This window comes from Malaclemys terrapin, chromosome 4, assembly GCF_027887155.1.
Source record: "Malaclemys terrapin pileata isolate rMalTer1 chromosome 4, rMalTer1.hap1, whole genome shotgun sequence".
NCBI classification, from domain to species: domain Eukaryota; kingdom Metazoa; phylum Chordata; order Testudines; family Emydidae; genus Malaclemys; species Malaclemys terrapin.
In genome coordinates this window covers 31,656,726-31,682,056 of record NC_071508.1, presented here as the reverse complement: position 1 = coordinate 31,682,056, position 25,331 = coordinate 31,656,726, and the positions used below count along the sequence as shown (strand labels likewise).

At 57.2% G+C, this 25,331-nt stretch overlaps 1 protein-coding gene across 1 annotated transcript; it reads right to left on the bottom strand.

Annotated features, from left to right (window-relative positions):
• Positions 1 to 366: 366 nt before the first annotated feature.
• On the bottom strand, positions 367 to 21,575 carry GRK2 (G protein-coupled receptor kinase 2). The gene is made up of 21 exons (XM_054026870.1): positions 20,810 to 21,575; positions 15,451 to 15,527; positions 13,532 to 13,605; positions 13,238 to 13,339; positions 12,738 to 12,812; positions 12,144 to 12,205; positions 11,744 to 11,795; positions 9,957 to 10,048; positions 9,049 to 9,148; positions 8,428 to 8,506; positions 7,932 to 8,062; positions 6,180 to 6,274; positions 5,776 to 5,883; positions 5,595 to 5,661; positions 5,086 to 5,186; positions 4,628 to 4,694; positions 4,421 to 4,516; positions 3,596 to 3,758; positions 2,876 to 3,012; positions 2,656 to 2,769; positions 367 to 2,318 (listed from the first exon to the last, which is right to left on the bottom strand). The coding sequence occupies exons 1-21, from the start codon at positions 20,920 to 20,922 to the stop codon at positions 2,154 to 2,156; spliced, it is 2,070 nt and encodes a 689-aa protein (XP_053882845.1). The 5' UTR covers positions 20,923 to 21,575; the 3' UTR covers positions 367 to 2,153.
• Positions 21,576 to 25,331: the final 3,756 nt, after the last annotated feature.

The following is a 25,331-nucleotide window of genomic DNA, read 5'->3' as shown; positions in this document are numbered from 1 at the left end:
GCTTTGATACAACCACAAGGCCCAGCAGAGGGGAACCGAAACTGATAGGGGGAAGGGATGCATTGGCAGAGCTGGGGGGCACAGCTGGGGGAGCTGTGGCTCAGCATTGAAAGCACTAGATCCCCTAGCATGTACCCCCCTCCACATACAACCCCATGGCCCAGGATCCCCCAACTGAGCCCTCCACAACCCTTCCTGCCCCCCCAAGGCCCAGGATCTCCCAGTTGAGCCCCCCATTGTGTACCACCCCCATGGAGCAGGATCCCCAGTGACCCCTGTCTAGGAGGCTGCCAGAAGGGGTGGGGTCCCCAGTTCTGAGTTGCCCCAGCCCAGCCCGTCCCGCAGGCCGGCCACCACAGGCAGAGCCCCATTTTTTCACTTTTTTATTATAAAAACTCAGTTATCTTTTTTTCCTCTCCACTCGTTAAAATCACATTCAAAAAAATCGACCAAAAAATTAATAACCCCAAGAAGAGATGGACCAGAAACCAATATTTACAGACACTGCGAGGGGGGAGAGGCAACCCCCCCCCCCCAAGAAAATCGCCCCCCAAGGGGGAAAAAAAGAGCCATTGGCAGAACGGGCAGAACTCACCACACGGGGTGGGGGAGGGGGGCGCATGCAGCACAGCCAGGTTTGCATGCGGTTCGGGGCTAGGAGACTATGGAGACGTGGGGGAACAGGGGAAGGGAGACCCTTCCCCCACTTCCCTTGCCAAATGCTCCCCCCCATACCCTGCCCTCTCTCCTATCCCGCCATGGAGGGGGTGAAAAGGAACCCAGGGTTAAGTCACCCCAAGAGCCTCCTGCCCCTGGGGGGAGAGGGAGTGGGGGGGTTGGGTTATAACACTGAATGGGGGAGGGGAGAGGAGTAGGGTGTCTGGCTGGAGCGATAATACAGGGGGCTATGTATGGGAGGGGGCAGCAGGGGCAGCACTCAGACACACAGCACTTGGTGTTGGCACTGGCCCCCCGGCTAGCTGAGCAACAACCCCGCCCCCCGCCACAAAGCTCGGCCCCCACCCCAGCCAGCTTGACAGCACTGGCATCAGGCAACTCTTCCTTCTCCTTTGGCACGAGGCCCAGGCGCCCCCAAGGCTAGGGCCCAGCAAAGCACCCATCTCCCTGGGAGGGCAGAGATGTGGCCCAATGGGGGCACTTCCACCTGCACAGACCTGGGTTTGGGTTTGGCATCGCTCATGGGTGAAACGAGTTGCCAGGTGAGGGACTGGCATCTTGCTATTTGGCACAATTTATTATAAATACCCTGGGGGACGGGCAACCCAGCAATGCAATAGCGGGGAGGGTGGGGCTGTGGGGTCAGAACTGAGGGGCACTGGCACAGTGGGGGCAAGAGCCCAGGGCTAGGGGCTGTCGGCATGGGCAGAGGCTGCTGGGGTGTGGAGGCATGGGTGTTTGCCTCCATCAGATAATTCATTGTTCATTCCTAATGTGACTCTTCCTCTTGGAGTCGGTGGCCCTCCAGCCTGATCCTGCCAGGCAGTTAAGCTCCTTCCACACCTAACCCCCACCCCTTTGGGCCCCTGGCCAATCCTGAGCCCTAAGGCTCGTGGATGGCACTGTGGGTCCTCAGCCATGGGACAGCATTGCTGGGGCTGGAATCCCTTCCAGTAAGAGCTGGGAACGCATGGAGAAGGGACTGGAGGCAAATCTGTCCCCCATTCCCCAATGCTCACTGCATTCTACAGGCTGGGAAGGGCATGCCCTGGGCCATAACACCCCTGCTGGCAGAGCCCTCTAGCGTGCCAGGGATCTGGGCCATGCCCCGCCCGAGCTCTCCAGCACCAGCAGCAATTTGATAATGGAGAGAGAAAGCAGGAAGTTAAGTGCCAAAGAGGAAGTTCCTCCCTGTAATCCCGTATCCCCCATCCTGCTGGGGGCAGGGCCAGCATGGCCCCTGCCCCATGAGCTGAGATGGGAAGGAGAAGAGAAATGGATCCAGAAGGCAGGATCCATCCGCAAATCAGGGGAGGGGGGAGTCTGTCCCACCCCCTCCACATGCCCCGCCCCCTCCAGCAGGTGGCGGGGCGGGAGTCTCAAGGATCAGCAAATTAACAGTTACGGTTCCGCTGGGGGTGCGAGTAAAACCCAACCCAATAAATTAAAGCCGGGGGAGAAGGGGGGCGCGGGCGTCAGAGGCCGTTGGCACTGGAGCGCTGCAGCAGTGGCACCTTGCTGAGCTCCACTATGGGCGAGCGTGGCTTGTTCTTCATCTTGGGCACCCGCTGCAGCAGCTGCTGGGCCTCGTGGTAGGCGTCGCGCAGCTCCTTCTTCCACTGTACCAGCTCAGGGTCGCTCTGCCGGGTGACAGGACGGGGGGTGGGGTTAGCCATGGGAGCACCACGGAGGGATCAGAGATCATGGCCAGGGGGGCGGGGTTAGCCACAGAAGCACCACGGAGGGGTCAGAGATCACAGCCATGGGAGCACCATGGAGGGGTCAGAGATTAGCCATGGGAGCACCACAAAGGGGTCTGGGCTCATGGACAGGATGCATTATTAACCATGGGAGCTCAGGACGGGGAAGGAGCAGCCCTAGGGAGTGGACAACCGGGATGGGGGGGCAGGGAACAGAGACATGGTGTAGCCCTGGCCCAGTAGAGGGTGCCAGTGGCAGGGGAGGGGGCGCACTCACATCACACTGCAGGATGAGCTGCCTGTGCTCCCGAGTCTTGAGGAGGATGCATTTGCGCTCCTTAATCTGAGTGTCCTCCACAGATTGGATCTCCTCCATGGTGAGCAGGGATTGCTGCAGGGGATAGAGCGCCAGGGGTTCAGAGAGAGACCATGGCTCCCCCCACCACTACCAAGAACCCCCGTCCCCAGGACCCCAGGCCCTGCCCTCAGCTCCCTACCGGGGATTCGCCCTCCCCTCGCCACTCCAGCCGGTTGGGGAACAGATAGAAGTATCGCCGCTGCCATGGAGTCAGGAAGGGGTTGCCCATCTTGGACATGTAGCCGTGCATGATGCAGTCCTTGCCCAGGGCGTAGTCTGTGCCGGGGAGAGACAGAGAGAGAGTCAGATCGCAGCACCAGCCAGCCGTCAACACACAAGAAAGTGCCTGCAGGGGGCGCTGTAGGGAGCAGGGCAGGAATGCTGCTGTGTGGGTACTTCCAGCTACTCCAGCCTCAGCCTCCCCCAGTGGGGCACACTATAGGGAGGGGGGTTGGCTGTAGAGAAGGTGGGGAGTGATGATGAGTGGGGCTGGCCATGTAGGAAAGCTCCCAGCAGGTAGGGTGACCAGATGTCCCGATTTTATAGGGACAGTCCCGATTTTTGGGGCTTTTTCTTATTCAGGCTCCTATTACCCCTCACCCCCGTCCCGATTTTTCACACTTGCTGTCTGGTCACCCTACCAGCAGGGGACACTGTAGGGAGCAGGGTAGGCCCTGGTGGAGGATGGATCTCCCAGCAGGGGCACTGTGGGGAGCAGGAGCTGGCCATAGTAGGCATCTCCCAGCAGGGGGCACCGTGGAATGCATCTCCCAGCAGGGGGCACTGTGAGGAGCGGGGGCCGGCCATGGCATGCATCTCCCAGCAGGGGGCACCATGGGGAGGGGGCTCCCCCACTCACCCTCCTCATGGCCCAGCTGCTTGTTCTTGGCCTTCTTGCGGGTCTCCAGCTTGTCGGTCTCAGCATTGACAGCATCAAAGACAGTCTCCGTCACCTCCTGCTGCCAGCGCTCCGAGATGGTGAGCGGGAAGTTGCGGTACAGCTCTTGGTCGCTGTCCAACAGCTGGAGACGGACAGAAAGACTGCGGGTGGGCGGGCAGCTGGGGGCTCCCCCAACCCAGGTGGCTGGGTATCCCCCACACCCTCTCCCGGCTCTCTGAGGGAAGGGCTGGGTGGTTGGGGGGGAGGGGGGAGGCGGGAGGCTGGTGGGAAGGTGAAGGGACCTCCTCTCCCTCCACAATAGGGAACTGCGGCTCCAGAGAGAGTAAAGGGCCAGGTGGGAAGCAATGTTCCCCCTCTAATTTTTCCCATGCATGTGCAGAATGAATATTGGTGCACATAACAAAATTCATGTGGTGGGGCTGGGGCAGAGGATTGGGGTGCGAGGGAGGGGAGGAGAGGGCTCTCTGGGGTGGGGCTGGGGATGAGGGGCCAGGGCAGAGGATTGGAGTGCAGGCTCTAGGGTGGGGCCAGGGATGAGGGGTTTGGAGTGCAGGCTGCCCAGTGGCTACAGCGGGGAGAGATGACTCCCCTCAGCTCTCTCTCCCCACAGCAGCATCTGGGCTGTGGGGGAAGAGGTGCCTTTCCCCCAGCCGCAGCAGATCTGGGCTTGTGCTGGGAGAGGGGATGGGAGCCTGCACCAGAGAGGGAGAGTAGCCTGCATGGCTCAGCCCTGCCCTTTCCAGCGGGGGACCTGTGCTAACCCACATGAGGTCCCTCCGGTACCTTGATCCCTTTTGTGTCCTCTTCATCGAAAGATCCAATGTCGAAGGCGTCGGCCGCGTTCACCTCCCCACGTGGCGGGATCAGGGGCGGTGGGTACTGCGGGGTCAGGAGAGGCGTTAGAAAATGTGGGGAGACAGGACAGCAGCACCCGCCACATGCCCCTGTCCCTCTCCTTCCCCAGCCGCTCTCCCTACCCACCCCACTTACCTTCTGCAGGAAAACCATCTGCCAGTCCAGGCTCTGGAAGAAGTGATCCTCCTTCACCTCTTGTGCCCTAGGGAGGAAGACCAGGGGCGAGGTGGGTCAGCAGAGCTGGCCTGAGGGTCCCTCTGGCCCCCCACATGAGGGGCAAAGGATGCCACAACCTATGCTGGAGCCAAGAGGTCCAATTCTAGCAGGGGAAGGACTGGAGCATGGCGGTAGAGGCAGAGAGAGATGGGGCTGCCACGCCAGCAGGGGGAGCTCTGGAGCTATCTGTTCTAATAACACAGTGACTATTTCTGTAGGTCCTATGCAAACAGCGCCACTCAGGCTGAGGGATGGGTCTCTTCCAGTTGGGGGACGGTAGCCCAATGCACCCATCCTTCCTGGGCTGGCTCCTGCCACGTGCTTGCTGGGTCCCCAGGATGTGGCAAAGCCCCCCTGCTCCCCAGTCACGGACTCACCCATGCCCCATGCAGCCCAGCCTCCGGTTGACGTCTCTCTGGAGCAGCCCTTCCAGTAGGGAGCGCAGCTGAGGCGAGAAGGAGTCGGGCAACTCTACAGGCTGTGGGGGAGGGGAGAGGATTATTTTATGGGGCGGGGCCAATTCCCAGCCCTGGGAGCAGGACAGACCCTTCCTGGGGCTGGAGGGACACTGCAGTTCCAAACCCAGCCAGCAGGGGGCAGTTGTGTACACACACACACACAATCCCAGCCAGCGGCTGAAGGGCGGGGCCAGGCTCGGGTCCATGGAGTGGGGTGTGTATGGTTGGGCTAGGCAGGGCCCTGGCTGAGGACCAGAGGGACGGGCGGCAGGTACAATGGGCTCAGAGCTGAAGAGCAGGGCTGTTCCTGGCCTGGAGCGACAGGGCACTGGCTTGTGCAGATGGGTCGGGGCCCCTCTCCGTGCAGCCCTGAAGAGGGCAGAGATCCTGTCTGCGCCTGACCCCCCCGCCAGAGCTCCCCCACTCACCATGGTCAGGGTCATGCGGTCGATCTCATGTTTGTCCTTGGTCTTGTGCTGCCGGAAGGGGCTGTGCCTGCGATGGGAGGGGAGAGGGTGGTCACACGCTGCCCATGCCATACCTCTGCCCCATGGGTGCCTCTGTCCCACATGCACCCCCTCCTTCCCCCAAGATCGCTTGCTCACTCACCCCCGCAGCAGCTTGAAGAGCATGCAGCCCAGGGAGAACCAGTCAGCACTGCTGTCATATGCCACACCCTTCTGCAGCACCTCCGGCGCCATGTACCCATGCGTGCCACTGTGGGAGCATGTGGGGGGAGAGAGATAGACAGAGAAGGGGCTCAGAGTACAACAGAGCCATGGCCCAGCCCAGGAGCTGAAGTGCCACACTCTCCCTGCAGGGGGCGCCAAAGAGCCATCACAGAACCACTACAAACCCAGCCTCTCCCAGCAGGGAGTGCTGCAGGGGGCAGGGCAGGAGTGCTGGCTGTGAAGGGAGCTCCCAGCTACTCCAGCCCCAGCCTCTCCCAGCCTGGGGCACTGTAGGGAGCGGGCAGGGGGCACTGACTGTGAAGGGAGCTCCTGGACACTCACACACTGGCATGAGGTTTCTTCTTGGAAAAGTCACAGGCCAGTCCCAGGTCCGAGATCCTGACGTGACCGAACTCGTCCAGCAGGATGTTTGCTGGCTGCAGAGAGAGGAGAGCAGCCCCATGAGCCAGGGTGATGGGACAGGGAGACCCAGGTTGGGGATGGTGGGGAAATGCAGCATCTGAAATGCTCTGTGAATGGGAGGGAAGCCAGTGGGTGGGAGCTGGGCAAAGCCAGTCCCTCACTCCTGCCCTTCTCCCCTTAACTTCACCAACCATGAAGGTGGGGTCCTGGAATGGGGGCTCTGCTCTCACCCTGAGATCTCCAAGCACCCCCCCATGGGGGCTGAGCAGATGGGAACCCCAGGAGGGAGCAGACAGGGTTACCCTGAGGTCCTAGCATGGGAGAACCCCCGTGGTGGAAGGGGTGGGACTCCGGGACAGGGCGGGTTTACCTTAAGGTCCAGGTGTGGGAGGATGGGAGATACCAGTGGTGGGAGGAGAAGGGTGTGATGCTGGCAAACCAGGTGCCGGCTCTTGCCAAGGCTTTAGGCCTCAGCCAAGCACAGACATATTCATTGCTGGAAACCTGTCCAGCTCACCTGTGTGTCAGTATGGGTCAGACAGGTGTCGGGCTTATAACAATATATTTAGGCTTCATGAAATGCTTGTACGTTGCTACATGTATTAATCCTGTTTATAATGTCTGTATCCCAAGTTGTCAGGTGAAACTTAAGTGTTTGCTGTAGAGCTATAAAATTTTTGCTCTGAACTATGTAACTCACCGGACAAGAACAAAACTTTGCCTAGTGCAAAATGCTAAATCGCTATGAAAGGCATTACCTCTTGCCCATCAGGAAGGGCTATCAAAACTAAATGACTCACTGTGGGACATCACAATACAAAGACTGCTACTTGCCCCTGCACAAGCTATGTGCAAAAGGCTCATCCCATCAGCTTGAATTCTGGAAGAAGAAAATAAAGATAGCAGACATGAAAATTTTTGATCTCTTTGCTGTTTGGCCTCTCACAGGACTGGAGCCAAGAAACAGAAGCAGAGATCTCCAGGGTCAACCTGGGTTAGCCCTAAAAGACATTCAGAGTTCACAGATTACTACATCTCTGTCAGCTTTTGGAACCATAGACTGCAACTCATTGGTGTATACATGTTTGCCTGCTCTAATTTGTAAGTAACTCACTCATTTCTTTTTCCTAGTTAATAAATCCTTAGTTCGTTTACTATAGGACTGGCTACAGGCATTGTCTTTGGTGTGAGATCTGAGGTACAGATTGACTTGGGGGAAGTGTCTGATCTCTCGGGACTAGAAGAACCTGAATATTTTGTGAGCTTTGGTGTATAGCAACGAACCATCACTAAGTCCAGCTGGCCTGGAGGCAACATAGACTGGCATGCCCAAGGGGACTGGCTGTGACTCCATGGTAAGACTGGTATAGTGCTTTAGGAGTTCACAGTTGTTTACGGGGTTAGTGAAACATAATTATAGAACATCCCCACCCCCATGGGTCTCTGCCCTGAGGCTGTGAACCACTCCAGTCAGCGTGACACTAAGGTTCTGGTGTGGGAGGATGGACAACCAAGGTGGGAGGAGGAGGGGTTACCTTGAGATCCCAGTGTGGGAGGAGGGGACACCCATGGTGGGATGGGGCAGGGCTCCAGGAGGGGATGGGATTACCTTGAGGTCCTGGTGTGGGAGGGTGGGAGACACCCCTCCGTGGTGGGAGGGGGTGGGGCTACCTTGAGGTCCCGGTACACCACGAAGCGGTTGTGCATGTGCTCCAGGCCCAGGATGATCTCGGCAGCGTAGAAGCGCATCTCGGCCTCAGAAAAGACCCCGTGCTGAGACAGGTGGTAATGCAAGTCGCCCCCTGCATGAGACAGCCGACATCCTGGTCAACACAAGGCCCTGCCCCACAGGAAAGACAACGTGGGCCATGCAGGGGGTGGCAGTGTTCCCTAGTGGCTAGAACACCAGGCTGGGAGCTATAACTCCTGGGTTCAATCCCCAGCCCTACCACAGGCTCCTTGGGCAAATCACATCCACGCTCCATGCCCTGGTTCCCCTCCCGCTCTTTGTCTGTGTGGTCAGCAAGCTCTTTGGGCATGCACTCTCTCACTAAGCATGTGCAGCACCGGACAGTGGCGCGTAGCTTGAGACCGGGTGTATTATTAATTGTAAGGGGGGGCAGTGTGGGGGCTGGGGTGTTCCCCAAGGATAGCAGGGGGTTCTCACCATTCATCAGGTCCAGGATGAAGCTGAGTTTGTCAGGGGTGTGGAAGGCGTAGGACATACACACGATGAAGGGGCAGTCCTGGGACGAGAGGGCGAGATGGATCACCCACCAAAAGAGGGAACCCCACAAACTGCACCACCACAGGCTCCCCCCCCCACATGCTCCATCCCTCCCCCACACTTCTCCCTACATGCTGCCCCCTATATTCCCCCTTGCATTTCCCTCCCATAGATTCCCCCTCCCACCACACTGCCCCACGTGCTGCCCCCGCCCTACTGCATACTCCCCTGCAGGCTGCCCCCCACCAACCTCCACGCTGCCCCACCCCTCAATCCTCTCTGTGTGCTCCCACCCCTAACATGTTGCCCCCTCAAACTCCGTCCCCCTCATGTGCTCCTGACCGCTCATCTGCACCCCACTTGCTCTGAGCACACTCACTCCTGCCCTCCCCTGTGCTAACCGCCTCCACTGCTGTCCCCAGACCTAGGCCCCCTCTTTACCTTAGATTGGTCTTGCCCTGTTCTGACACACCCCCACCCCATGTATGCCCTGTAGCGAGGCTGGCCTGGTCAGGCAGGCCCCATGGCTGCGGTGCCTGGCTTGTGGAGAGCTATTCTCACCCCGGTGCTGACGAGAGACAGCATGATGCGCTCATTTAGGGCCAGCGTCTCCCCCTGCTTCATCTTAATGCGCTTCTTGTCCAGACATTTCATGGCGTACCTGCCCCAAGAGAGAGAAAATAATCCCTGCTGCTATTCCCAAGGCAAATCTCCACACTCCTCTTCCCTCCGCCCCTGCCTCCCACAGCAATTCCCTCACCCCGGTATCCTTCCGCCTCCCATGGCAAATCTCCATGCCTGTTGCACATGGTATCCCTCCACCTCCCACAGCAAATCCCCGTATCCCTCCACCTCCTGTGGCCATGGCAATCCCTCCCCTGCCGCACAAAAAACCCTGTCTCTCCCATGGTCATGGCAACCTCAGTAATGACAAGTATCCTTTCATCTCTCCTACTTTCACAGTACCCTCCTTCTCATTGAAGGTATCCCTCCGCCTGTCATGGCCAGGGCAACACCAGCACCACTGGTATCCTCCCTTGCCCCAGGACCACAACAACCCTCCCTCACTCTCACAGCTCCAGCCCCCTCAGCTCCAGCCACCCCCCCCAATCCCAGCAGATATTCCCCCCATGAAACCCAACAGATATCCCTCCACCCCCTGGCTATAATACCCCTCCCCACCAGATATCCCTCTGTCTCCCGGCTATAATACACACACACTCCCCAGATTCCCAGCAGATATCCCTCCGCCTCCTGGCTATAATATCCCCCACCCCAATGCCTAGACAATCCCAGCAGATATCCTTCCACCTCCCGAGTATAATACCACCCCTCCCCTTGTCCCCCCCAGATTCCTAGCAGATATCCCTCCACATCCTGACTACAATACCCCACCCCCAGGGGAATCCCAGCAGATATCCCGCGCAGTTCAGCTCCCCGGGGCCCCACCCCTGGTGTTGGCTAATTACATTTTGCCCGTGTCCGCTTTCCGACAACCATACACCTCTCCAAAGCCGCCGCGGCCGATGATCCGGTGCACACTGAAGTCGTTCATGGTCAGCTGGGCCCACGGCATGGGGAGAGCGGGTGAGGGTGGGGAGGAATCCAGACATTAATTGTATTGTACTGCCGCAAACTCATGGCACATCGCACAGTGCAGCGTGGGCTCTCAGAGCACCCCATGCCTAGGCAGGGAGCGAGAGGCTGGGCTTGGCATTAAGGCCTCAGACTTAGAACTCCTGGATTCAGTTCCCAGCTCTGCCACTGACTCCCTAGGTGATGTGGAGCAAGTCACTCTCCCTTCCGCCATCCCATTTGTGCCTCGGTTTCCTCAGATACAAAGCAGGGAGAATAATCTGTCCTATGTCTGGATTGTATATTCGCGGGGGGTGGGGGAGCCAGACCCAGCTTTTCTCTATGTGTGCATGTATGCAGAGCACCCAGCACAATGACAACCATTCATCGAAACAATAGCACCTGTTCCCTGGCCATTCCCACCGATGCAAGCACTTTCATTGTAGAATTGAGGGGAAACCTCCCCTCCACCCCGTGCTCCCCCTAAGCCCTGGAGGAGGAGTGGTGGCTTGGATCTCAACCTGCATCTGAATTTTAGGGCTCGCACAATACGAGCCAGGGAGCCCCAGCTTGCAGTGTGGCAGGGCTGAGGAGACCCCTTGCCCCCAGGGCCAAGCAGAATAGGAGGGTGTGGGACAGATCCCAGGGTGAGGTGATGTTAAAGGAGGGCACTGGGGAATAGTCTTAAGGGTGGCACCCCCCCAAACTTATCCCTTCACCCTGGGACACCTCCCTCCCCTATGTGTTTAAGGCCCCTGCCCCACAGCTACTGCCCTCCCCAGTCTCCCCCACAACGAGCATAGCCCCAGGGGGTGGGATGATTCGGTAGCAGTGGGGTTAGGTTGGGACCCGGGAGCTCCACAGGGAGCTGGGCGGTGGGGTAGGGGCAGTGGGGGTCACTGTGCTGGGCAAGGGGCACATGGAAATGGGATGCAGTTCCAGACAAGTTTACATCCCAAATACAAATCGCCAATCCTCCCAGGCCAAGCCCCCCAAGATGGACTACAGCCCCCGCCCTTGCTCAGGCCAGGCCCCCCCAAGATAGAACCTGCCACTCTATAAGTGCATGGTGTACCCACACTTTGAATACTGAGTGCAGTTCTGGTCACCCCAATCCAAAAATTATAAGTTAGAACTGGAAAAAGTTCAAAGAAGGGCAACAAAAATGATGAGAGGTCGGGAAAAGCTTCCATTTGAGGAGAGATTAAAATGACTGGGACTGTTCAACTTAGAAAAGAGACGACTAAGGGGGGATATGCTGGTGGCCTATTAAATCATGACTGGTGTGGAGAAAGTGAATAAGGAAGCGTTATTTACCCCTTCATATAACACAAGAACCAGTGGTCACCCAGTGAAATTACTAGGCAGCAGGTTTAAAAAAACATAAGGAAGTGCTTCACACAACGCACAGTCAGCCTGTGGAACTCTTTGCCAGGGGATGTTGTGACAGCCAATAATATAGGTCCATCAGTGGTTATTAGTCAAGACCCCCTGCTCTGGATGTCCCTAAACCTCTGTTTGCCAGAAGCTGGGACTGGATGACAGAGGATGGCTCACTGGATAATTGCCCTGTTCTGTTCATTCTCTCTGAAGCACCTGGCACTGGCCACTGTCTGCAGACATCATAATGGGCTAGATGGACCACTGGTCTGGCCGTTCTTATGCCCTGGGAGACACTCACATGGATGTTCAGCTCCACATTCTTCCACTGGCAGAAGCGGGTGAATTTGTCACTATAACAAAACAGAAAGAGGAGAAAAAACTACAGAGGCCCCCACAGAGAGACCCACCCATGGGCCTGCAGAGACACCATCACCCCAGCCTGCAGAGACCGCCCCTGCATAGCTCTGCAGCAAGACCACCCATCCCTCTCACCCAGAAAGACCCCCATAGTTCTGCAGAGAGACACCCCATACCTCCTCCCAGAGAGACCCCTGCAGAGAGAGGTTGCTCATCCCCCTAACCAGAGAGACTCCCTCAGCCCTGTGCAGAGACCTCCCCATTCCCCGCCTGCCATGGTCCCTGCAGAAAGAGAACCTACAGGCCCACAGCCAGCCCCCACGGCAGGTGGCTCCTCTCACCTCTCGATGAATTTCTGGAAGATGGCCCCATGCAGGTTCTGGCAGATCTCCTCAATGTACGGCTGGGGAGACATGGGGGTCAGCGCGGGGAAGAGAGGAATCAGCAGGGAACCCCACCCACCCCCAGTGGGATGGGCCATGTCAGGAAATTCCTTTCCCCTCTCCTACCTGTACTGGGGCATCCTCCCCCAGGGGAAGTGGGATGGGACACCCTTCTCTTGGGGACTGTCAACCCCCTGCTCTCCCCTGCATCAGAGCTTCTTAGTATCTCTCCCTCCCCTGGCCGACAGGGCAGTCCCATCCACCTTACCCATCCCCGACAGCAACCCCCTCCCACACAGCACCAGGAAGGGGCAGGAGACCAGGCTAGAGGGGCTCATTGCTCTGATCTGGTGCAGCTGAGGAGAAAATATTGTGCTAGGTGGACCCATGGGACTGATTGGTGTAGCGCTACCCTAGAGGGGCCTATAGGGCTGGCTCAGCACCAAAGGGGTCCCTGGGGCTAGAGGGGCCCGTAGGGCTGGCCTGGCACCTCAAGGGCCTGTGGGGCTGTCCCTGTGGGGACGGTAGGGTGATGGGGGTGGGAACACACACCTGGAATAGGTCTGGTGGCACCTGCTTCTTGCTGAGCCGGCTCTGCACATGCTCTGTGGCGCTCTTGGAGAAGGGCTGCGGGGAAAGCAGTGGAGAAATGAAAGCCTGTGTGGCCCTCACAACCCCTCTCGGGTGGTCAGGGCAGGTCCGGGGGCTGGGTTATCCCCACCCCCATCCCACGGTAGCTCACAGGGCAGGGCTGGGGCACCAGGGGAGACCCTGGACTGTATGAACAAAGAGAAATCCAACTCTCAGGCCAGGATGGGAGGGCTGGGGGAGCAGTGTAGGGTCCCCATCCAGGGCAGGGTCTGTGACTGCTTCAGGGTCACCTGTGAGGCAGAGTTCCTGAAGGTCTTCGGGGTCCCTTCTGGAGATTTCTGGGGTCCCCCTGGGCAGGGTCTGGGGTCCCCCTCGGGCAAGGTCTGTGGTGATTTTTGGGGTGTCTCCCCCCGGCAAGGTCTATGGTGGTTTCTGGGTCCCCCCCGGAGTGGCGCACTCACGTGGGAGCAGGACAGCAGCTCCTTCATGATGTACTGGTCAAAAATCTGGCGGCTCTTGGCAGCTCGATCCTCCTCTGAGTCCAGCTTCTCATATTTCTTAATCTGGGAGGCAGGGGGCACAGTGTCACCGTGAGGCAGGCTGCAAAGCCATGGCTGGGAGCCCCCAACACCCCAGAGGACAGGGGAGCCTTCCAGCAACCACTCTAACACCCCACAGGGTGGGAATTTACCCTTCCCCTCCCTGCTGGGTGGGGATAGGGAAACCCCGGTGTGTCAGCCCCCACAAGGCCTCACCTCTTCATAGAACTCCACGAGCGGCTTGGCCTCCTCCACCTGATTCAGGCAGAAATCCCGGAACAGCAGGTACCCTGGGAAACAGGGAGAGAGTCAGGGCCCCAGAGCCCTGAAACCGGCCCCTAATCTCCAGAGCCAGCCAGCCCCCCCATCCTGGGACTGGATAGTAGCCAGTGCCCTCTAGAGGGCAAAGGCCCCATGTCCCATTCCCTGCACCCGAGTCATGCAATCCCTCCTGACTCCCTCAGATCCAGCTCCCGTCTATACCAGTGGTAGCAACAGTGGACTATTTTCTGCCCAGCACCCTTAGTGTGGTCACTGCCAGAGAGGGCTGATTCCCCACAATGGGACAGTAGCAGCAGGCCTCTCCCGAGCCAGGCTGGGCCACAAGGCTCTCTGGGTGTCTCCATCCTAGCACTGGGGGCCCTGCGGTTAAACGGCTCCAGGTGCTGCCAGCTCCCACTCCGCTGGGTAGGCTGCAGTTCACAGGGTTAGTTGGGCAAGAGGCCAGGCGGTGCGGAGCAGGCAGGGGAGCACAGGGGAGGAGGCAGGGGAGCACGGGGCGTACTGGCGCGGAAACCACAAACACCAGCGTGGGCGGGGAAGGAAGTGACAGGGGCTTCCTGCTGGAGGCCGTTAGCTACCAATGGCAGAAAGGGGAAGTGTCCCACCACGCCAGCCAGGGGGCCCGGGGAAAAAACCACTGGAGACCCCCAGCCACTTAGAAACCCCTGTCTGACTGGTGGATCTTGGCCCCTATCTCCAAGCCCCCGGCAATCCCCATTTCTGACCTTCCCCCATGGATCCCCATCCACCAGAGACCCCAGCCCCTGACTCCAATCCCCTTCCCAAACCCAGCCCACTTGGGACTCCTCCCCCCTCCCAATCCTGACACTACCACCCCAAAGATCCCAACCCACCAGGTACCCTCCACTCCCAGGAAGCCCCAACTGACCAGGACGACTCCGGATTCCTAACCCTCACCCAACCCCACCCCACCCTACCCCAGCCCCCAACACCAACTCCAAACCCAAACCCACTGGGGAACCCCAGCCTCCTCCCATCCCCCACCAAAACATGACACCCCCAACCCTGCCACACAGCTCTACCCACCCAACAAACCCACCCCCCGATCCCAAACCCACCCTTCTCCCAGCTCACCACCTGATTGGGGTCACCACCTGACCCTTCCCTCCAACCCCCACCCTGGGATTCTCCCCCCAACTGGAAAATCTCACCAAGTGCCCCCCTTTCCAATCCACACCCCCTGCCCCAGCCAGAGACCCGGGAGAGGGATCTGGGCCTGGGGGGGGGGGGGAGGTGGAGAGGGGGCGGAGGGTAGGAACTGCCCAAGCCACACAAAGAGGAAGGAGAATTTCCTCTTGCGCTTCAGCACCCTCCACCCGTGTTCACAGCCAGTCTCTTGCCTCCCCCAGAGCTGGAGCTGTGCAGCGAGGAGCACGGCCAGCCCTGGGGACAGGTGTGAGCACAGAGACCCCACAGCTCTAGTAAAAAGAACAGGAGTACTTGTGGCACCTTAGAGACTAACAAATTTATTTGAGCATAAGCTTTCGTGGGCTACAGCCCACTTCTTTGGATGTAGCCCACGAAAGCTTATGCTCAAATAAATTTGTTAGTCTCTAAGGTGCCACAAGTACTCCTCTTCTTTCTGCGGATACAGATTAACACGGCTACTACTCTGAAACACAGCTCTAGTGGTGCCCTTCAATCCTGACCCGCAGCCCCCTGTTAGACCAGCGCTGGGCTCCCTCCCACAATCCTGCTGTTGTCCCTCAATCCCAACCCTCCCAGACACACAGTTACACCAAGGGCCTGGGAGGAGGGGGATATGCATGGGTGTACCTGTATGTGTGTCTGTGCATCCCCTGCAGCACTTCACCCCCACCCCCTCCACTCACCGATCTTCTGAGAAAAGATCTTGTCGAAGGTCACTTCGCCCCGGTCCTCCAGGTATTTCTGCATGACACTGCGGATGCTGGCAAGACACACAGCACACAAGGGATTAATCGGGATACCCACCCCTCACTCTTGTTCCCTCCCCCAGTATAAACCACCTGGGCCCATTTGGATTCTGGATCTACATGCCTGGGGGTGTCGGAACAGGCATCTCCCCGCCGGAACCCCAGGCTTTCCCATGTTGGGGATTTTAATATTTGCTTTTCCCCCTGAACCGAACCTTCTTTGACTTTCCAATATTTATTGGTTTGTTAAATTTCAGCTCCCTTTAAGACCCTTCCCTCCCTTCAGCTGCAGCTTCACCAAGTTTTTTGGGTGAAAATTTCCTTGTTTGTTTAAACAACAGCCACATGGCAGCATCAGTCACTCACTAGCACATCCATTAAGTAGTCATCCAAAGGCCCCAGTTGAGACCAGAGCCCCATCATGCCAGGCACAGTACACTCTTGAAAGAAATAGCTTCTACCCTTAGGATCTCCCAATTCAGCTACACAGGACAAAGGCCAGGAACAGAAACTGAGTCACAGAAACAGGAAGGGACTGGCCCAAGGTCACCCAGCCCCACCCACTGGCACCCGCTGCCTCTTGACGCTGACACGTGAACTGGCCGCATCATGGTTTGTTTTTGAGCAGTGCCAAAACTGGGTCCGGGTCTCCAGCATAACTCCATCGTTTTCCATCTGTCTCAGGCTCATCTGGCCCCCATCGCTGCTCCAGGTGACAGCCTCGTGATCTTTAACGGATTTAGTGTCCCAATGCCCCTGGGAGGGAGGGAAGTGCTGGTAGCCTCATGTTCCAGATGGGGACACTGAAGCGCAGAGCGGCTGAGTGATGTGCCCAAGATCACACAGGGAGGAGGAAGGAATTGAAAGCAGGTCTCCTGCCCCCCAGCTTAACACCTGAGCCATTCCCTCTTTCAGTGGCATGGCCACTGAGTCAGGGCGGGTTCCTTGAGTTCAACATGAGGCCCAGTCCAGCCAAGCCAGACCTGCAGGCTGTGTAATGTCCTTCAATCCAGCTAGTCCCTGCAGGGCTTGGGCCAAAGACCTCTGCCATGGGACAGTCAGAGTGGCTGGAGTCCTGTGGGGCTCAGCAGCTCTGCCTTGAAGTCTTAAAGCCCACTGGGATCTTCTACGATGCTTGACCAGGCTGCCAAAATCTCACCCTAGGGAACATCCCACCTGCCCAGCATATCCATGGGCAGCTCCCCAAGGGACATGAACACCATTGCAAGACAGCAGCTGGCACCCGGCAGACCTGAGCAGGAAGACACCAGGCCTTGTGCCACAAGGAACATCTCAGACCAGCAGGAAAGTCAAGTCTGGTGGATAATGGGGAGATGGAGAGAAGCTGCTGCCTCCATTCCCACCCACCAGGAGGGGTGGGAGTTTGCAACATACTCCTCTGGGATGTGCACAAATAGGGCCTGACAGTGCTCAGGACAAAGAGAAGAACTTGAGCTGGGCAGGACTCCTGGGTTCTCTGGGAGGGGTGTGGGGTCCAGTCATTAGAGCTGGGGGGGTTCAGAGCCAGGACTCTTGGGTTTTCTCCCAGCTCTGGAAGGGGAGTGGGGTCTAGTGGTTAGAGTAGAGTGGGCTGGGATTCTATTCCTGGCTCCGTGGAAGACACTCCGTGCGACCGTCGTCTCTTGGTGCCTGAATTCCCCATTGGTACAGTGGGGATGACTACCCTGGCATGGTCTGCCAGGTCTATGCAGACTGAACGCTTCAGAGCAGAGGCTCTCTCACCAAATGTCCGTGCAGCACCTGGCACAGCAGGGCCCTGGCTGCAGTTGGTTACTGGGAGGGGGATAAAAGTGAAAGCTCTGGTCCAGAACTGCCCACTAGAAGGCTCCTTGCACCTCCCCATGAAGCAGCCAGACGTGAGCATTGTTGGAGATGGAATACCAGGCTAGATGGGCCCCTGCTCTGGACATGCCCGAATGGCTACAGGCCTTTCTGAAGTCCCTGCTGACCCGTGAAGCCCTGATCATGAAGGTGCCATCCTCCCCTGGCCCTGCCAAGGGCAGCAGCACTCTGACCCTTTAACAGACCATGGGCCAAAGAACTAAGACCAGGTGCTTGCCCTGGCCAGGCCTTTCGTGCTGGGGCAGCCAAGGGCTCCTTTGGCCTGGGGTGGCGTGGGTTGGTGGGTGGTGTGTCTCCCTGCTGGGTTTTTGAGGGTGTGGCCAGAGCTGGTGTCAAGGCCCTGTGGGGTACTGGAGCAGCCCTGAGGCTGCTCTTGATGACACCAAAGAGAATGGAAACCTGGCCCCAACACTGATCAGCCCCAATCAACTGCACTGCTGCCCTCTGGCCTTGCCCCCTTACTGGACATCCAGGGGGACTCGGCCCCTCATCTTTCCAGCCTCCCAGGTCTCGGGAGAATTCACCAAAACCTGGAACCGAAAACTCTCCTCTGTCCTGTAGGCCAATGGGAAGATGGGCGGAACCTTCCCCAAGGCTGGGCCAGGGGGCAGAGGTTCCCTCGATGATGGAGGAGGGCCTCAGTCTTGGCATGACACGGAGGGTCCCAATCCAGAGGCCTGGGCTCTGCCACTGCCCCTCCATCCCACCTCGCAGCCCCTCTGCTATCCCAGCTCTGGGCTCCTCCCTGATTTCTGTCAATGTCCCTCAATCCCAGCCTACAGCCCCCTGCTACCCTCACCCTGGGCTTCCCGCCCAGACACACCAGGCAGTGCCCTGCTGCATGCCAGCAGCTGCTGTGAGCAATGCCAGCATGGCGCAGGGTTCTGTTTCCCTGATTGGCTCTGGCTCCAGGATTTTAGTCTCTAGCCTCTCCAAATCAATCCGGAGGGGCAGGCAAAAAAGAGGAACCCCTCTGGCTGGGCCCTACGGTGGGGGAGGAGTGCCTGGGGGGCAGGAGGCTCGACCCTCCCCCCGCCCCGCCCAGCACCTCTGTGGCTAGTGTGAGCCCGAACCCAAAAGGGGTGGGGGAGCAGAGTAAGGTGACCGGACATGTGCAGATGTGTGTGTGTGGGGGGGGTCACACAGAAGCCCCTGCACCCACTTCTCCACCCCACAGCCAGATCGGATGTGAGGCAGCACATCCCTCTCAACCAAGTTCCTGGCCCCATGGAAGTCACAGCTGGTTCGGCATGGCAGGGCCCCATCATGGCCCTTCCCTGCAGCAGGCCCTGCCCCTCACGCCCCTGCTAGTCCCTGGCTCCCTGCACCATCCCCTCAGGGTCCAGGCCTGAGGCAGCAGCTGGTAGTGCCTTTCCCACAAGCCTGGCTGGTGGGATGTGGGAGAAGGAGGGGTGGGCTGGCCCAGGTGTGAGCCACCAGAGGCTCCCAGGGAAAATACAGAGGAGGGCGCTGTGGGGATCAAAGGGAGGGGGCCCCTAGCCCCTAATCCACCCCCCATTCACCCAGCCCCCCATCCACTTTACAAACCCAAGGTCACCTCCACATAGGAGATATCACCCCCACGACTACATCTCCCCTAGAGATCCATTCCCCACCCCACCCCTTAAAGCTCCCTCGGGCACAAAGGTGGTCAGCCCCCAGCACCTCCCCAGGTCCATCCCCCACAGTAAGGGCACTACGCAGCACTGGGATGGCCATCCCATGTAGGGGTAGGGCAGTACAGGAAGCCCCCAATAGTAGGGGTAGGGGAGTGCAGGGAGCCAGCTCCCTGCGGCGCCAAGACTCAGCGGCAGTCTCTGTCCACAGCCATCCCCAGAGGGGGCATCTGGGTAAGGCACAGCTGTAACCCCTCTCCAGGACGGGGGTCCCTAGGCTACCATCCCAGACATCTTATCATAGCTACGGGAAACGCCTCTGCTCCCCACGCCCCCCACCACACAGACCTGGCCCCTCCCCACCCCATTACACCCCAGGACACAGGCCTGGCCCCTCCCTGCCCCCAATGCACCCCAGCACACAGGCCCAGTCCCCAGAAGGCCTACCCTGCTCCCACACAGTGACATGGGGCAGCGTAGTTGGGGTGGGGGAATCTGCAGTTAAGTAGAGGTCTGGGGTCAGACAGGCCTGGCTCCAGGGAGCAGGGCAGGGGGCCCCATCCAGCCATTGCCCCCCATGGGCCCTATCCAGCCACGGCCCCCCATGGGCCCAGCACAGAGAAATCTGGAGTCCAGGCAGCCTCCGGTGCTTCTAGGGACTCCTAGCTCAAAAGGGTCTCCCTACCATCCCCATGGGCACCTGCCCACTTTGGAGAAGCTGGAGACAGGTGACTGGAGCTTGGCTGGTCCTAGGGCCTGCTCTCCCCAGGCCATGGGAGCAGAGGGAGTTCAGCAGGCAGGAGATGGATGGTGGGGATGGGAGCATCCCTGAGTCGAGCTTTGTGCTGGGGCAGGGGGCTGTGCTATCTACAGCCCATAAGAACAGGAAAGCAACCCAATAGGAGAGGGGATCGGCCCTGGGCTCTTCACTCTGCAGCTCTCCCCTCCCACCCCAGAGTCAGCTGCATTTCGATGACTTTCTCTGCCCCATTCCCCGAAGCCAGGTTGATGCCCGGCATTGGCGAAGGCCAAAAAAAGGTGCCATGCATGCCATCGTACATGTCTGTTGTGCCACAGGCTGCCCTGATCCCCGGGCACTTGTTAAGTGCCACTAGCTCGTTAAATAGCATGGATATTGCGCATGGGGTTGGAAGTAGGGTGCTGGGCACAGATGATCCTCAGCACAGATTGCATCTCGAACCCTGCTGCGTGTGTCTCACAACCATTAGACAGGCGCTAGTGCAGCCCTGCTGCACCATTGTGTTTGATGCATGCCCGCATGTAGCCAGCGGTGCAGATTAGCCCATGACAGGTTTTGCCAGGATCATGTTGGGCACGCAGGGGCTGTTCTTCAGAGCCTCCCAAGCGCAGGGAGATCACAACCCTGGTGCTGGGAACTGACAGATACAAAGGAGGAGAGGGTGGTGTGGGGAAGGGTCTCTGGGTTTTAAAGGGGGTGGGGGCCAACTCAAGACCCTCCTCTCCCATCTCCCTGGTGTTGGAAAGCAAGACACAGGAGCCTGGAAGAAAATAGAATAATGGGAAACTATCCAGGCTACAGGGGGAAACAATCAGGAAGACACAACCTGGACAGGGCAGAGTGTGCCAGCCTTCCCCAGTAACACACAGCTCCCCCCAACACAGACTCTCAGAACCATGCCACTTCGCTGCCCACCATGCCCAACCTGGGTGCCCACTCTGCTCAGGTCAAGACACCTTGCAGGGAGCTGTGTGTGGGGGGGGGGGGCAGTAGGTCCATTTCCAACCAAAGGGCCAGCAAGGCCCAGCCGCCTGCCCCACATCTGCCCCCAGCTCACCTGGGCTCAGGTAACAGGATCTTCTTGCTGGCCCGGGCTGCAGGGGTGGATTTGCTTTTCTCCATAGCCATCAAGTAGCTCACATCCGCTAGCACTGCTTCCAGGTCGGCCATCTTGCCAGGCAATCTTCTCTCTTCTCCTTTCCTTTTTTTTTTTTTTTTTTTTAAATACCTTAAGAGATTATTAATTTTTTGAGTCTCCGGCCTCAGCTGCCGACCGAGCCCCCTCTCTGCCCCTCTAGATGCCGGGGGGATTGGGGTGGGAAAAAAGAGGGGGGTGTTGTTCCCCCACCCCTTTCACCAACAGATCCACATGATGCCTTGCGGCGACAGCCCCTTCCACTTCTTCCTTATTTCTGATCGGCTTCACCTCCTCTGCTAGCGGCTCCCCTTCCTCTCTGAGGCGCTGTGCGTGTTTGCAGGAGAGGCGGGCCTGCCTTGCAGTGGATGCGGCTAAGGGTTTGCTTGTCTCCCACCCCCTTGACAACTGCTTCTGTTTTCTGAGTTGTGTGTGGCTCTGCTGGTGCAAGCAGCGGGCAGGGCCAGCCGAGGGGAGTGCCAGGAGAGGGGCACGGGCGTTATAGGGGAAGAAAAAAAACCTGTGCCAAAGCCACCGCAAAAAAATAACAATCCGATAAAGTATCAGGTCATGAAAAGAGAGAGAGGCAGGATCGACTGGTTCCACAATGCTTCCTCCTGCCCTGCCTGGCCGCCACACTGGCTACAGCACAGGCTAGCTTGGGTCTCTCTCCGGCTGCAGCTTAAAGCAACACTGCCCTGAAAAAGGGAAGCAAAAGATTGAACGCTGCCCTCTGGAGGTTTTGTGTTAGCCCTTCGCCCGCCCACACACACATACACTGCATTTTAGGCTCCTGTGATCGCAGTGCGTCCAATGGGGGCAGGTTGGCAGAAGCAAGGTTCCAGCATGCCTGTGTGTCAGGTGTCACCCATGCACAACTGAATGCCTATCTGGCCCCCTGCATGCACCTGCCAGCCAATCGGCCTGCACACCTGCGGGATAGTAGGAGGGAACTTACAGTAGCATCTAAAGGCCCCCAAGAAAGGAACAGGGACCCGTCCCTTTTGGGAAGGTGTGCCTCATAAAAACCTGCAAAGCCCTTATATTTTGTTCTCCTTTGAGACCCCCTTGGCTGTGATGCCTGCAAAAAAAAAAATTGTCTAGGGAGCAGCTGAGCGGCTTACTACACTGATCAAGTCTGTCAGCCCATGAGCCCCCTTTCTTGGGCATGGGCCCTTGTTATCTCAGCTCATACCCCGAGATTGTAAGCACATTGGGGCAGGGAGTGAGAGTCATTGTGTGAATGTACAGTGCCCAGAATCACTGCTCTGTTTGAGAGGCCAGAGCAACTCACCCAGGGACAGGGTAGATTCCTCCATCGCTTGGAGTCTTTAAATCGAGATTGGGTGTCTTTCCAAAAGATCTAGCTCAAACACCAGTTCTGGTATTGATGCAGGAAACAGTGGGGGAAGTGCTCTGGCCTGGGTTATACAGGACGTGAAACTAGATGATCTCAGTGGTCTTTTCTGGCTTTAAAAAAATCTATGAATCTGTAATATATACAGCTGCCACCACTATGATATAAACAAATAAATAGTTCTAGGCCTCGTACACATGTGAAATGGAAAGTTGGAATCTACCCCCCAAATTGCTACAATCTAAGGATAAAGGCACAGCTGGTCAACCTTCTATTTGGAAATGTCAAGCTTTTAAACCATATCAGTTTTCTTCTCACATACAAAATGTGTCTGGCCACTGATTTAAAATGTGTATATAAACTGATCACAGTTTATATTATATTATATAAACTGATCACAGTTCAAACAGAGGCTCTCAGGTAGGTGAGACAAAAGATTTGGACTGTGTTTGTTAATACTAAGTTTTGTCCTTTAAAAAAAATTAATTAAAATTCCTGGCTTTGATTTCACCTCTCCATGGCATGTGTTTAAGAGCAGGAGCAGCCCGAAGTGAAATTGACTAGGAAAATAATGAAATTGACCAGCTCAGTTGCACAGGCTAATCTGCAAAGAACAAACAGGGTGCATGATGAAAAGCATCCCATCACTTGTCAGAATGGTGACACTTCTGTCCAAAGACATCAGTCAGACTAGCGCACAGCCCACTGGTTAGGGCATGCTGCTGCCAGGTGGGCAACCGAAGTGCAGAGCCCTTCTCCACATCAGGAAGAAGCAGGAATTGAACCTGTATCTCCCATATCCTGGAGAGGGTATACTAAACACTGAGCTAAAAAGTGTTCAAGGAGACCACTGGTGCCTTTGCCTACACTATCTAGGAATTGAAGCTAGACAAATCCAGACTGGAAAGTAAGGTGTAAATGTTTAACAGTGAGGGTAATGAACCATTGGAAGAACTTACGGAGGGCTGTGGTGGATTGTCCATCACCAGCATTTTTTAAATCAAGACGGAATGTTTTTTTCTGCTCTAGTTCAAACAGGAATTACTTCCAGGAAGTTCTCTGGCCTATGTTATGCAAGAGGTCAGACTAGGTGATCACCATGTCCCTTTCTGACATCAGGCCTGGTCAGCATTAGGAAGTTAGATCGGTATAACTATGTCACTCGCGTGTGCAAAATTCACACCCCTACGTGACACAGTTAAACCAACCTAGCCCCTGGTATAGACAGCACTAGGTCGACAGGAGAATTGTCCTGTTGACCTAGCTCCCATCTCTGGGGGGTGTGGAGTACCACTGCTGACCAGAGGACCCCTCCCATCAATGTAGGTAGCATCGTCACTGAAGCACTGCAGTGATGCAGTTGCAACATTTTAGGTGTAGACAAGCCCTTAGTAGCTCTGCTTTGTAAAGATAAGCGTTTTATCATCATCCATGATGTTAACCACAAGTGTTCAAAACTCATGAGTCAGCTTTTGTAAAACCATGATCGTTAAAAACAACAAAACCTGGGTTCTAATTTGCCTGCTAGCTAGGTTGCACTTGGGTCACATTTTCCAGCTTTTCTACACAGCCAGCTGGTCAGAAACTTTCAGGGGTGGCACAACGAGGGACAGGGGTGCAGGGTGTGTGTCAGAGTTAGTGCCCCCATGATGGAAATATTGGGCAGGGGAAATCTATGTTTCCACCCCCACAACATCTCACCAGGGCGAGAGCAAAGTAGGACCCATCTATGTTCCACACACTCACAAGAGGGCAGAGATGAGAGTGGGAGCTGGAGGAGGGGTTGCTGGAGCAGCTGCTACCCCCTCCCCCCTAGTGCATAAGATTAGGCGGAGGCATCCAGCCTGGGGGAGGTGCAGGAAAGGACAGTTACCTGTTCCGTAACTGGCGTTCTTCGAGATGTATTGCTCAGGTGTATTCCACAGTAGGTATGCGTGCTCGCCCCGTGCACAGGTGCCGGAAGTTTTTCCCTTAGCAGTACCCGTAGTGGGGGAGCACCGCTGCGACCCCTAGAGTGGCACCTCTATATCGTGCCATAAAGGGGGCTGCATGCTCCCCCCACCCTCAGTTCCTTCTTTCCAGACAACTCTGACAGAGGGGAAGGAAGGCGGGATGTGGAATACAGCTGAGCAACACATCTCGAAGAACGCCAGTTACACAACAGGTAACTGTCCTTTCTTCTTTGAGTGATTGCTCATGCGTATTCCACTGTAGGTGACTCCAAGCTATACCTGATGGAGGTGGGTAGGAGTTTAAGGGTTACCCGGGCGGAGAACCGCCCTACCAAACCTGGCGTCATCCTGCGTTTGGGAGACGATCGCATAGTGCGATGAAAAGGTGTGGACAGAGGACCATGTAGCAGCCCTGCAGGTGTCCTGAACAAGGACATGAGCCACGTAGGCCACTGATGAGGCCTGAGCTCTCGTCGAATGAGCCTTCACTATATTAGGTGGAGGAACCCCTGCCAGGTTGTAACACGTGCGAATGCACAAGGTGATCCAGCGGGAGATCCGCTGGGTGGAAACCGGTCGCCCCCTCATGCGCTCAGCCAAAGCAATGAAAATCTGAGGAGATTTCCGGAATGGCCTGGTTCTGTCTAGGTAAAAGGCCAGCGCTCTGTGCACATCTAGCATGTGCAGGCGTTGTTCCTCATTGGAGGGGCTTAGGACAGAGGACCAGGAGGAAAATGTCCTGATCCATGTAAAAAACTGAGACTACCTTCGGCAGGAAAGCCGGGTGCTGGCGGCGCTGGACCTTATCCCTATGGAAGACCATATACGGGGGCTTGGAGGTCAGGGCCCTAAGCTCCGAGACCTGGCGGGCTGAGGTGATAGCCACCAGGAACGCCACTTTCCACGACAAGTGGGACCAAGAACACATGGCCAAGGGCTCGAAAGGGGGCCCTATGAGGCAGGAGAGCACTAGATTCAGGTCCCAGAGTGGGACTGGGGGTCTAGCGTAAGGGAAAGCCCGATCCAGCCCTTTTAGGAACCGGGACGTCATGCGGTGTGAAAACACTGAGTGGCCCTGCACTGGGGGTGGAAGGCTGAAATGGCTGCCAGGTGCACCATGACCGAGGAGGGCACC

Bases quoted from the DNA above. Each gene is read 5' to 3' on its own strand.
- GRK2 (XM_054026870.1), bottom strand. From the start codon at position 20,922: ATGGCCGACCTGGAAGCAGTGCTAGCGGATGTGAGCTACTTGATGGCT. The intron at 12,206-12,737 runs GTGTGTGTTCCC...ATGTCTCCCCAG, and splicing joins TGCCACCAGACCTATTCCAG to CCGTACATTGAGGAGATCTG. The intron at 5,662-5,775 runs GTGAGTGAGCAA...CTCCCATCGCAG, and splicing joins CTCTTCAAGCTGCTGCGGGG to GCACAGCCCCTTCCGGCAGC.